Source organism: Cyphomyrmex costatus, unplaced genomic scaffold (assembly GCF_001594065.2).
Source record: "Cyphomyrmex costatus isolate MS0001 unplaced genomic scaffold, Ccosl1.0 scaffold198, whole genome shotgun sequence".
NCBI classification, from domain to species: domain Eukaryota; kingdom Metazoa; phylum Arthropoda; class Insecta; order Hymenoptera; family Formicidae; genus Cyphomyrmex; species Cyphomyrmex costatus.
In genome coordinates this window covers 1-12931 of record NW_017276018.1, presented here as the reverse complement: position 1 = coordinate 12931, position 12931 = coordinate 1, and the positions used below count along the sequence as shown (strand labels likewise).

The 12931-nt window shown below is 37.6% G+C and overlaps 2 protein-coding genes across 2 annotated transcripts; one reads left to right on the top strand and one right to left on the bottom strand.

Moving 5' to 3' along the window:
* Window positions 1-7419: 7419 nt before the first annotated feature.
* LOC108773061 (histone-lysine N-methyltransferase SETMAR-like) lies at window positions 7420-8202 on the bottom strand. Its single transcript, XM_018538778.1, has one exon. It carries the CDS (start codon window positions 8200-8202, stop codon window positions 7420-7422), a length of 783 nt encoding a protein of 260 aa, XP_018394280.1.
* Window positions 8203-9894: 1692 nt separating this feature from the next.
* Window positions 9895-12359, top strand: LOC108773060 (RNA-directed DNA polymerase from mobile element jockey-like). The gene is made up of 3 exons (XM_018538777.1): window positions 9895-9932; window positions 11018-12068; window positions 12198-12359. The coding sequence occupies exons 1-3, from the start codon at window positions 9895-9897 to the stop codon at window positions 12357-12359; spliced, it is 1251 nt and encodes a 416-aa protein (XP_018394279.1).
* The last annotated feature ends 572 nt before the right edge of the window (window positions 12360-12931 follow it).

Sequence of the window (12931 nt, the reverse complement as noted above, 5' to 3'; positions counted from 1 at the left end):
AAATTGAATTTACTATTATTTTGCATCAATTTTAATAACGATGATATGTTTTAACTTTGTAAATTGTTGATGCATGTTTTTGTTTTTATTATGTTTTGATCGGTTTGACTTACAATTGTACATTTATAGAAAGATATTTGGATTTAGGAAGGTTATATTTCAGTCTAGATTTTACAGCATAATGACTACATGTAATATTTTATTGTGCACTCGGACAAATTGTTTAGTTTTTGACGAAAAAAAATTTTGTTGTAACAGCGTAAGATGATGACAATCCATGATATTTTAATTTTAAGTTTTGTATTTTCCTGGTTGGATATCGTTTGGTGAGTCACATGAATTTTTATTATAAATAAGAACATATTAAAATATCAGCTTGTATTTCACAGAGATTAAGAACATCAAATCTACCAATTCGATGTGACTTATTCGGTTATCCAATTTGGGTGTTATTATGTAGCTGAAGATGACTCAAAAAAGAGTCGAAACGTACTATATGTGTTTTTGAATAAAGGATTTAATATATCCAAGGAAGTTGTTTGACGTACCAACAGCAACGTGGCACTCTCATTAGCCTCCTATATAGGGAAAATATTTATCAAATTTTATTTAATTCGCAAATTGCAATTACCTCTATCATTAATCGCAGTCAGCAAAAAAATTATCAGTATGTTGATAAAGTAAATTACTGTCAATAAGTAAATTTTTTTGTTGTTAAACTTGCGCCGCTATCGATACAATAATTCCGCTAAAAAACTTTTAGTGACTTCCAATATCGTAGCACCCCGACCTTTTTCCTGTAATACTTCTGTAGACACCTGTCTAATTCCACCATGGTGCAAACTAAAACTATCCTTATTATTTACTTAATTTGAATAGCACATATTATTTGTATAACAGATTCGATATTAAATTTTATCATCTTTAAAAATCTAAGATGTACTATTCTCTTATTACTTGCTTATTCTAATGACGTATCATTTACAGGGTTGGGTAGTGCTAAATTAAAAAGTTAAAAGTTAAGTTAAAAAGTTAACTAATTTTAACTTAACTTAGTTAAATTTTAGACTTCTAACTTTTTAATTGATAAACCTTGACAAAAGGGGACCATCTTCTGATGACCTTGACCTTGACATTTGTGGTCAAGGTCATGACCCTGAGAGTAACCTCCAACAAGTTTTAGCCGTCGTTCGTCCTTCGTTAAAAAGTTATTAACAATCATAGTTTTAAAATTAACGTATTATTTCTGCTATACATGTATGATATTAAATACTATTCTACACCTTTCCCTGTTCAGGAACGTTAAACTTTCCACGCGAAGTAACTTTCACCCCCCTTCTCCCCCTTGTCAAGAGGCACACGACTTCCATGATTGTACTCATGGTGGAAGTATAGAAGGTGAACCATTCCGGTGGATGCGCAGTGGATTGAGAGGAGCATGTTTTTTGAGAGGAGTATGTCAGCCAATCAGAGTTTGGGCAATTTGTCTGATTCAAAATGGTCAACGGAGCAGTCAGTTGCATCGTCGCATGAACATTAATGCACAGTCAAGATATTTTGTGTGTTTATATGACAATTTCGATTGCATTATGCCGACGTGCTGTGTGATCAATTGTAAAAATAAGAGTGGTCGCGGCAAAGAGAAAATAAATATGTTTTCATTCCCCCAAAAGCCGGAACTGAGGAAGCAGTGGCTGGAAGCCTGTAAACATACGTTACAGGGCTGGGTAATATTTAAAATAGTTAAATACATATTTAAAATGGAAACGGCATTTTGCATTTTCCATTTTAAATGGTTTTTTGGAAAACCATTTCCATTTTACATTTGAAATGGGATCATGTCTATCATTTAATCATTTATAAAATAGGCAAATGGTTTTTTTATGTATTCATAAATTTTCCCTTAAGAAGAATCAAGTATCGTGGTTGGTGAAAATACAATTTCTTCGGTAAATACATACCGGGTGTCTCAGAGCACCCGTCTCACCCTTTTAAAACGTAGGGATGGGCTTGTACAAACAAATTGTTCAGACGAAATTTGCAGGGTTTCGAGGGATCTATCTGATGGTGACCTTGACTTCGACCTTGAGGTCGACCTTGGGCATAAATCAAGGTCAAAGTAGTATTTTTCAAATGTAAACCCTTAAATATGACTTCAGCAATGAAAAGAGCGGAAAATTTCACGTTCAAATACGTTACGAAGTCAAGGTCAAAAATATCCCTAGAGATCATATTAAGGTCAAGTTATTCCGAAGCACCCGTCCCACCCTTTTAAAACGTAGAGATGCGCTTGTACAAAAAGATTGCTCAGACGAAATTTGCAGGATTTCGAGGGATCTGTCTGATGGTGACCTTGACTTCGACCTTGAGGTCGACCTTGGGTATAAATCAAGGTTAAAGTAAAGATTTTCAAGTGTAAAAGTTAAATAATCGGTGCCGCCTGTATTAGTGTTACCCGAGGTGTACCACGTGGAGGTCACAAGGTCGGACTTACACCTCTTCGGGGTGCTTTTTTAAGGTGGTTTCCCTTGCCGTCACCTTCATCGGGGTGCTTTTATAAGGTGGTTCCCCTTGCCGTCACCTTTGTGTATTCGCATGTTGTTCAGTCTCGATGTTCGAAATGTTCGCCACGTGCATTTATACAGGCTGTTACCCTGCGTCGGAAATCATCGGTCGCCCGACGAATTTCGGCAGAATCTAAAGACTGAATGGCTTGTCGAATTCTGTTTTTCATGTCTTCTGCAGTCGTAGGTCGTTCGCGGTAAACGAGGTCTTTTATTGTTCCCCACAAATAATAATCTAAAATTGTAAGGTCCGGTGACCTTGGTGGCCAATTATGTGGACCATGTTTACCTATCCATCGGCCGGGAAATATGCGGTTCAGTTGATGACGAGCAATGAGAGACGTAAACTTCCACGTTTACTTGAAGATATTCCACTTCAGTTACGTCTACATATGTGGTTTCAACAAGATGGATGTCCTGCCCATACGTCTCTCATTAAAAAGTTATTAACAAAAAAAGTTTCAAAATTAACGTACCATTTCTCGGAAATTATACATATTAACGTATAATTTCTGCCATATATGTATTATAACAAGTACTATTTTACATTTCCTTCTGTTTAGAAACGTTAAACTTTCCACGCGAAGTAACTCTCACTTCCCCCAACCCCCTGCGAAGGGGCACACGACTTCTACGATTATACTGTTGCTATGATTGTACTGTCGGGGCAGATCTCTGTTGACGGTGTGGGTGCGGGGAGGTGGCCTAGGGACCCTCAAGTAAGGTAAATGTCCCAGTTTGCGACCATGACCCTGTTTGTGACCACTTTAAGACTTATATGTAATTAATCAGAAATTTCAAGTAATTTATGTCTGAAAACAATATTTATTACGTTTTTCAATTAATAATCCATCGTTTTGATATGTAATGTAGTGATATTTGGTAAACAGATAACTCATGAAAATGTGAAATAAGGTGCCCGTATCGTTATTAAGTGCAGATCGAGTACGTTGTTGTCGCCACGGTTGGTAGACATGGCGTTTGTCACGGCAAAGTCATAGCTGTGTCATATTGTCGTAGACAAACGTTCATAAACAGTTTTTGTGATAAAGTTTTAGTGAACAAGTGAATAAATATTGTGCTATGTGTGAATTCTGAAAAAGGTTGGTAATTTTGAGTATATAAGTGAATATGACAAATCGGTTCAATAAAACACGCATGTTTCTATCTGTGATTGTCTCAAGAGAACTAGCTATAACATTAAATTTCGTTGCTTTTTTCAAAAAGATAACAATTAATACTCATCTCCATATGTTTCTAAACACGTATGAGTTACATTTTGGACGAATAAACGGAAATATTCGATGTATGCTCGAAGGAAAATTTTGGTGACAATGCTATCACTTTTGGCTAGGTCACTTACAATGGACATCGTGTGTATTGCATCATGTGCGTCGGTCACTAAGTGATACATGGTGATACATTCGATCCAATGCACCAGTCACTAACCGGGGAGTCACAAATAGGGCAAAATTAAAATCAAGCGGTCACTAATGTCTACATTTACATAGTTTGCTATTTATTTTTTATATTTATTAGATTATGTTTACAACCCCAGTAAAGCATGTTTTTCGATACAAAAATGATTACTCTTGAGTTCGGTATAATTGATTCCTGATTTTAATCACTCTAGAGTATTTTTCATTCGTATTAACTCATGCGATTTTCTTATAAGGTCACAAACTGGGACATTTACCTTAAGGGATCAGACAATCAGACAACGATCGTCATTAGAGGGATACCGGAAGTACGTTATAGTTAATGTGCGGGAGTATTCAAATGCATTGTTATTAAGACTTGTATTAAACGAGCTAGAATAAATGGATGGTAAAGGTATAGAATACCCCGTTCAGTTCAAATTTTGATAAAAATACACTCATTCGACGCGTTTTTGCACGAAACGAACGAATCTGGCAATAAAAACTTTTTAGGTGTTCAACCGACACGACCAGAGGTACGATAGATTATCCATTTTTCTCTTCTTGTAGGAGATTTCGGGAAATGGCGCATTATATGGTCATTTCTACTTAAATTTTTGCAATTTGGAACTTCACAGTATCGCATTTCGCAATGATTTAAAAAAATATATAAACTATATTGTCCAGCCGTACATACATACGTATAATACCCACATTTTAAAACAAACAATACTGAGCAACTAAATCAGCAATTACTTAAGTGTGCTTTCCTTTTAGATGACACATTCGACACAAACGTCGTTCTATCCTTCTTAACATTCAACGAATGATAAAGATAGAACGATGTTTCTGTCGAGTGTGTCCTCTAAAAGGAAAGCATACTAACCTAACCAACGGAAGTATCCCACTAATGGCGGCAGCCAATCCGCATCTTTCACGCTGTTGTCTGATACCTTACTCGAAGGTCTCTAGGGTGGCCGAAGGCCACCCCCTTGCATCCGCCCATGTGCGTGCGTGCGTGCGTGCGTGTGTATATTCAATTCGTTATATAACGATTATGAGTCTATTACTTGATATTTTACACACACACACACACACACACGCGCGCGCGCATATACGGGCGGGTGCAAGGGGGCGGACCGACGGCCCGTCCCCCTCCCGCACCCGCCCCGTCGGTAGAGGTCTCCCCCAACAGTACAATTATAGTAACAGTACAATCATACACACTTTTCAAGCGTTTGTTTAAGTGTATATTAAAGCAGAACGTTTATTTAAGCAGAAATTTTTTTCGCGATTTTTGGGGGGACTACATACGCAGTATATAAAATTCACACAATCTGGAGACACGGTAGTGTCTCGGCGTTAAGCCAAGCACCGCGGCACTGCCGTGCCTCCTTTACGCGAATCTGAGAATTTCAGGGGATTGAGATGATCAGATCTCAGTAACGGCTGAACGGATCAAGTTCTATATACGCTCAATCGATAGCAATTGCTTAAATTGTATAATAAAAATGCTTTTATTTTTTCTCTACGTGTCCTACGAGCCAAGATATCGCGACTCAAAGTCCGAATCTGTAAATTTTCACGTTTTATTTTTAAGATACGTCGTTATTGTCATCATTATGTTCGTCGACCACATTCCATTCGATGTCCTTCTGACATTCCTGCCGCAAGAGGCAAATGTGGCGCTAGTTCTACACCACTCGATCGTCATGGGGCATTTGAACTGCGAGCGGACCGGTTAGGTGAGGGGGGTGCAACTTTCGGTTGATTTTCGAATAGTTTTCGTCCAGCTTTCGCTGTCCCCCTTACCACACCACACCGCGCACAGAACAGTGCTATTCGGCCATCATGGAGCACTTGGATTGCACGCGGTGAGGTGGGGAGGGGGGGGGAGGGGGGGCAAATGCAGCTTTCAGCTGATTTTCGAATCGCCTTTGTCTAGCTTTTGCAGTTCCCCTCACCTCACCGCTCCGTGTGCAGAACAATCCCAGGTAGCAGACACCCGTCATTATGACGTGATAATCACGTTGAATTTTACGTCATTTATTCTCAAAATTAACCTAAAAATGACGTGTTTTTGACGGTCCTAAGTCACAGACTAAAGACGTCATTATTTGACGTTACTTTAACTTCCGGAATGACGTGAATTAAACGGTTTAATGACGTTTTTTCACTTTTTTAAACAGAATTCATATTAACGCTTTCTGACATATACTAGTGCAATAATGCAGTAGTAAATTCGTATATACTCGTGTAGAAATTTAAGTAGAATACCGGTCAGTTTTCCCTAATTACTGTTAGATTGTTAAAGTAAGTATTACTAATTAGCATCAATTTTAGAATAAAATTGTGAAAAAAAAATTTTTTCTCTAAATTCGAGAATTAATTTTTTTTCATGATGCTTCCCAAACGGTCACCCATCCGAAGTTGTACCACGACCTTGCATCCTTTACCTTGACAATCGTACGGGAACTGCTGCACTTCGATGACCCACGAATCTGTATGTCAACGTCTGTATAATTGTGATATATCTGTTCAATGGAAATATTAAAAACTGATGGTTTATGTGTTTATATGATTGTATATGTATTAGTGTATGTATCATTTCCGCAAGTGTAATGCGTATGACGTATTATTTTATCCTTGTTTTTCATCAAATATTAAAGGATAAAATGATACATCAAATAATATAATACACAAATAATTAAAAAAAAATGGTAATTATGCGCTTTAGGGGACCCAGCTCCGATGACCTTGACCTTGACATATATTGTCAAGGTCATGATTCTGAGCAACTTTGTCTTAGTAACTAGGTGGCGGACTCTTATAGTTTTTGAGATATTAAGCGTTGAAGTTATTTTTAACAGTAGTGAAACCTATTGGGTAAATGTTTTGCTTTACACAGTCAGCCTCAAATGACTTCCGAGTAACCTTGACCTTGACCTGAGGGTCAACCTTCTTGAGAGAAGGTCAAGGTCATTGACCATTCCCGTCGCTCGTCCTTCGTTAAAAAGTTATTAATAATCATAGTTCTAAAATATACGTTTCATTTCTGCAATATACGTATGATATCAAGTACTATTCTACACCTCTCCCTGTTCAGAAACGTTAAACTTTCCACGTGATGTTACTTTCACTCCCCCCCCCCTCCCCCCTGCACAGGGCACAGAACTTCTACGATTGTACTATTGCTATGATAGTACTGTCGAGGCAAACTTCTGTTGACGGTATGGGTGCGGGGGTGGTTCCATTCGTTATATAACGATTATGAGTCTATTGCTTGATATTTTATGCACGCACGCACGCACGCACTTTTGAATAGGATATAATTCAAATACCTTCTGTCTAATGTCTCATAAAAATCGGAATAAGTAGTAGTCGGATGGCGCAAGGTCTGGTGAATACGGTGGGTGGGGCAAAACATCCCAGCCAAGTTACACTAATTTTTGCTGAGTGATTATTGCGGTGTAGGGTCTGGTGTTGTCATGGTGGAATATGACACCTTTGCGATTGACCAGTTCTGGACGTTTTTGTCGCAATGCTTGATTCGATTTCGTTAGCTGCGTGCAGTAGATCTTCGAATCGATCGTTTTTCCCTGAGGAAGCAGCTCATAAAACAGCACACCACGATGATCCCACCATATGGATAGCAAAATCTTCTTCGGATGCAGGCCGGTCTTCGGGGTGGCAATCGGCGGCTCGCCAGCGGTCCCCCACGATCTCTTGCGCACTATGTTGTCGTAGATGATCCACTTTTCGTTGCCAGTCACTATTCGTTTGAGAAACGGGTCGCTTTCGTGCCGCTTCAGAAGTGAATTGCAGATGGATATATGATTGGCCAGGTTCTCCTCGGTCAGCTTGTGCGGCACCCAAACATCGAGGCGGAACACGTAGCCAAGCTGTTGCAAATGCTTTTGAACGGTTCCATAACCTATTTTAAGTGTCTCCGCAATCTCTCGTACCTTTAGCGTCCGGTCTTGCTCAACCAGTGCCTTGATATCATTCGAATCAACCTCAGTGGGCCTACAGCTGCGGGGTCCATCTTCAAGGCTCGTATCTCCGGAACGAAATTTGGCAAACCATTTCTGAGCGGCACGTTCTGTTAAGACATCGTCCCCATATACGCCGCATATCTTTCGGTGGGCCTCCGCAGCTCGCTTGCCTTTCTTGAAGTAATAAAGCAAAATATGCCGAAAATGCCCCTTATTCTCCGACATGTTCACAGGCCTGTAGCACGAACAAAACTAATGCCAATGAAACCAATTTTGACAGATGAAAAGAGCGGACTGTCACCTTTCCAAAACATTTTTGATTGCCCGATTAGGCAATTAAAATCGGAGATATTCGGAAAAAATTTGCATTACTAATAAAAACCGAACGAATATATCGATCCACCCAATATATACCTATATGTGCGCGTACGTGTGTCATATATATATATATATATATCGTAATTATAATTTATTTTACACAAATTATAAATTAAAAAATTTGAATTTAAAAAACGATATATATAATAATAGAAATAATAAAAAACCTTTTTTGCTTCATGCTTTCAATTCTTTTTGGTGAATTTGGTACATCAAATAACGTCGGTACAGCATTTGGCTTTAATTTTTTCAACCTATCTTGTCTATTTTGTTCAAATTAAGAGCTTTCAAAGTGAATCTGTAAAAAAAATTAAAACAAAACCTTTAAAAAAGTCTTATAAATATTTGTTTATTATTCACATAAAGCAAATCCATATACATAGCACGAATGTTTCAGAAAAGTTTTTATGAAGATGTCAGGAAAGTTATATTCATTTAGAAACATTTTAAAATGTCTTTGAATCATTTTGTGATGAATGGAAAGGTTCATAATCTCAATTTTCCATTTCTCATCTTGTGCTCTAAATAATTGAAATAAATGTTTAGTGATAAATATAAGTACTTATCTCGTATAATCTTGAATTTGAAGAAGGTATCGACTTGTCACGTCGACAGTTTATTAACCATTTTTTTCTTCTTTCCGCTTCTGTTGGGAAGCGGAAAGTTTGAAACCCGGCTTCACTCCTATTCTTACAATTTAGAGCATTGCAACCGCCCATTTTATTTATTGTTATTTCTACGATCGTGTTTCGTATACACTTTACTGAAAATTTGTAGTATACTATAGTTTTCAATATTGGTCTGGTAGTACGGCATCTTTGCTTGCCGCTTGGCACGAATCTTCCCGCACTGACTAGGAGCCAATATGGCGGATGCATATTCCTGTATAATATAGTACCCTAGTTATCGGTGGTGAGGGAGTATGATGTCCTTTGTATTCAGGAATCTTTTCTTAAGAACAACAAAGCCCTTAGTATTATATAAGGGGTTTAATATTATTAGGAAAGACATAACTCAACCGGGAGATCGGGGAGTTTGTATTATTGTGAGGACGGACATTAAGTACGAGATTATTGACTTCAAAGATGTAGAACATTCGTCAGTGGAGTTCATTGTGATAAAAATTTACTGTTTTCATACAGACTCCATAATCATTGTTAATGTTTATAGGCATTCTGGTAAAAATACTTCCGCCTCCTTTTTAATTCTTTGCTTAATAGCTTAAATAGTCACAAAAATTTCATTATGTTAGGAGATTTCAATGTTCATCATCCTGCGTGGGGAAAGACTGCATAAAATCAATGATGAACATGATTTGTTTTTACTCAATGGGAAAATTCCCACTTTTTTTAGAGCTTCAGTTGCCTCGGTTTCGACCCTGGATTTATTCTTGGTATCTCCTCATCTGGCGCTTATATGTGACTCCAGGGCTGCGTTCCAAAACCTTACTCTGAGTAAGAGAGTTAACTCATGGTAGTTCCGAAACACTGCGTAAAGTACTATATGGGTGGAGTCTATTCGTTCCAAAACTCGTAGTCAATGTACACGGAGTCAACTTTTCCAACCTTGCTACTAAGGTAGGTTGAAGAGTTAACTCTGAGGGAAAACGCGCCATTTTAGAAGAAGTATAAACTGGATACGTATTACAAAATTATTTGGAATGGATTACGAGCGGAATTATTCCATTTCTTTTACAAAACAATAAAAATCTAGAGAATAATTATAATTCCAATTAGCATTTGGAAGATTGTAATAATCGTAAGAATTTATTTAATCCATATATGGATTTTCGAAATAAATTCTTACGTTTATTACTTATATAAACGATTCTGTCGGAGAGTTACAACATCTTTGTGCTTAGGCTCAAAATCATATACAGATCAAAATAAACTCATAAACATAATTATTAAAATATTAACCCAATGATCTATAACCTCTGCTATCTGATAGAATATATTAGATCGCAGTATCAGTGTTGTATCAGATTGCAGAGGTTATAAATTTGATAATATTTTAATAATCATGTTTAATGATTATTTTGATTAGTATAGGATTTTGGATCTGAACACAAAGATGTTACTCTCTGACAAAAAATTGTTTATATAAGTCATAACCGTAAATCAACACAAAAAAAATAGTTTGCGTCACCTTAATTATACTACGAATTACGTTTATGACACTATCAAAAAAACCGACAATCTTTTTTATCTTTATACTTAGGAATTGTCAATATTACGTTTATGACTCTATTAAAAAAACCGACAATCTTTTTTATCTTTATACTTAGGTACAAATTCTTGGATCGTAATCTATTAAACAATACCACAAAGAATGTCAACATGAACAATTTACAAATAAATTATCTTTAGTACAATTGTATATGCCGCCACATGTACGTTACTCTAACCTGTTCCAAAATATTCCAATATAGTAGCTAACTCTGACTTACTCTGCCCCCCACTAAACGGGGTTCTATAGAGTTAATCGAGTAAAGTTTTGGAACATAGCCCAGAGTGATATCTGATACTCTCGGGAGTGACTATTTTCCTGTTATTACTACTGTTGGCATTCAAGTATGCTTTAAAAGAAGATTCTTTTACAAATTGCCATTCTCCACGGAGATATGTCGAGATTTAAAATATGCCTTATCTTCTGCGGCTAGGAATCTTCCTGCTTTAAATGGTAGTGATTTGATTAAGTGTTATGATAGTTCCACTGAAAATCTTCTTGAGGTGGTTAGGGGTTTTCTTCCAGCAGAAAAACGTTTTCCGCGCACCTTGGTGCAGGTCGCGAAGTTGGAGCTCCCGCCTTGGTGGAATGAGGTGTGTTCAGAGGCGGTTAGATGTAGGAAGGAAGCCATTAGAAAGTTTCTGTCGGCGCCTTCTGATAGTACTTATCTCGAATTTCGAAAGGCTCGTGTTGATTGCTCTAAGAAGCTTTCAGAACAAAAGCGCATTGGTTGGCGCAATTTTGTTGGCGGTTTTGATTCTAAGACTCCTACTAACAGAATCTGGGCTTTGATTAAGAGTTTTAAAAGAAAGTCGTCACAACTGGACTTTTCGTTACAGGATTTTATTCAGGTCTCTATGGAGGCCATCTCCAAATTATGTCCCTCGTTATCTTTTTTTGACAGATCCGAGACTCTTGCAAGCATGAAGGCGGAAGACGATCAAAATCCTAATATATGTGCGTGGTTAGACGATCCTTTGACACTCAAGAAATTCCGAATTGCGCTTGAGTCATTGCGAAGGAACTCTGCTCCTGGTTTAGATCAGATTTGCTACAAGATGATGAATCAATTGCCTGAGGAATACGAGACTTGTTTGCTGGCCATCTTCAATGAGATTCTTTCCGAGGGTACTTTCCCAGATTCATGGAAGACTTCGCTGATCATATTCATTTCTAAGCCTGGTAATAGGGCGGTCAGACCTATTTCTCTTATGTCATGTGTAAACTCATGGAGCGAATTCTCTACAGAAGGTTGGTTTGTTGAGTCCAATCCGATCCTCCCTCAGGCTCAAGCGGGCTTCAGGCCCTTTAGAGGTTGTGACGATAATTTAGCTGTCTTGATCTCTGATATAAGAACCGGTTTTCTCGAACGTTCCGTTACGGTTGAGGCGTTTTTGGACATAGTGGAAGCTTTTGACAATGTGGATCCATTCATCCTCTCAGAAGACCTAAATGGGAGTTCCGGTTCTCTTCAGGTGATAAGGGTAAGACTTGAAGGGCTGTGACAAGAAGGATAATCCTAACTTGATCAAAGCGGATTTTTACCATAAATCTTTCCGTTACAGACAAAATGCTATTTCTTGGTATATATCATAGACGGTTCAAAGAATTAGGATGGCGTTGTGGGCGCAACTGTCTTCTCGCCTGGTATGGATGGAGTCATAAAGCATAGATTACCCTCTGAAACTTCGGTATTCTTTGCTGAATTATGGGCCATACTCCAGGCTATTCAATTTATCGGAGACCTTAATATCAAGAAGAGCGTGATCTTCTAGGATTCGAAGAGTGCTCTCGAAGCAATCCTTCTAAGATTCAACGTAACTATATAATATATTATATCAAGCAAGCTTATCTGAATGTCACCAAACAGGACCGAGAAATAACTCCCCAGATAGCCAAAGGCTCTAGCAGGTTAAGAAGGGGTCAATCGGCCCCCAAACGGATTATGACCAGTATGTCACCAAAAAGTTCGTTGACCCGAAAAAAAAATTTGGAGAAATTTTTAATTCCGTACACCACCCCTTTTCGGAGATATTGCCTTATGAAGTATTTTCATATTTTATTTTTGTCACGAGACCTATCAGATACAATTTTATTAAAAAAATTTGGGCATACAAAACGTATCAAAAGGTATTTGAAAATATTTTTTGCGAAATGTTCCAACCTAACCATAATTTTTAAAAAATTCCTGAAAACTTATAAGTGACCCCCTTTTGTTAGTTTATGATTGGCAACCTCGCAAAAATTCAAAAACATGTATTTTTAAACTTATTTTCACACTGATTTTTTTCAGAATTTTTTGAACCCGGCATCATGCCTAAAAAAATTAAAACTCGCCTAAAAAGGC

Coding starts and splice junctions, on each gene's coding strand:
- LOC108773061 (XM_018538778.1), bottom strand. CDS start 8,202: ATGTCGGAGAATAAGGGGCATTTTCGGCATATTTTGCTTTATTACTTC.
- LOC108773060 (XM_018538777.1), top strand. CDS start 9,895: ATGTACACGGAGTCAACTTTTCCAACCTTGCTACTAAG. Junction 9,933..11,017: donor TTTCCAACCTTGCTACTAAG/GTAGGTTGAAGA, acceptor TTCTGCGGCTAG/GAATCTTCCTGCTTTAAATG. Junction 12,069..12,197: donor GTTCTCTTCAGGTGATAAGG/GTAAGACTTGAA, acceptor TCAAAGAATTAG/GATGGCGTTGTGGGCGCAAC.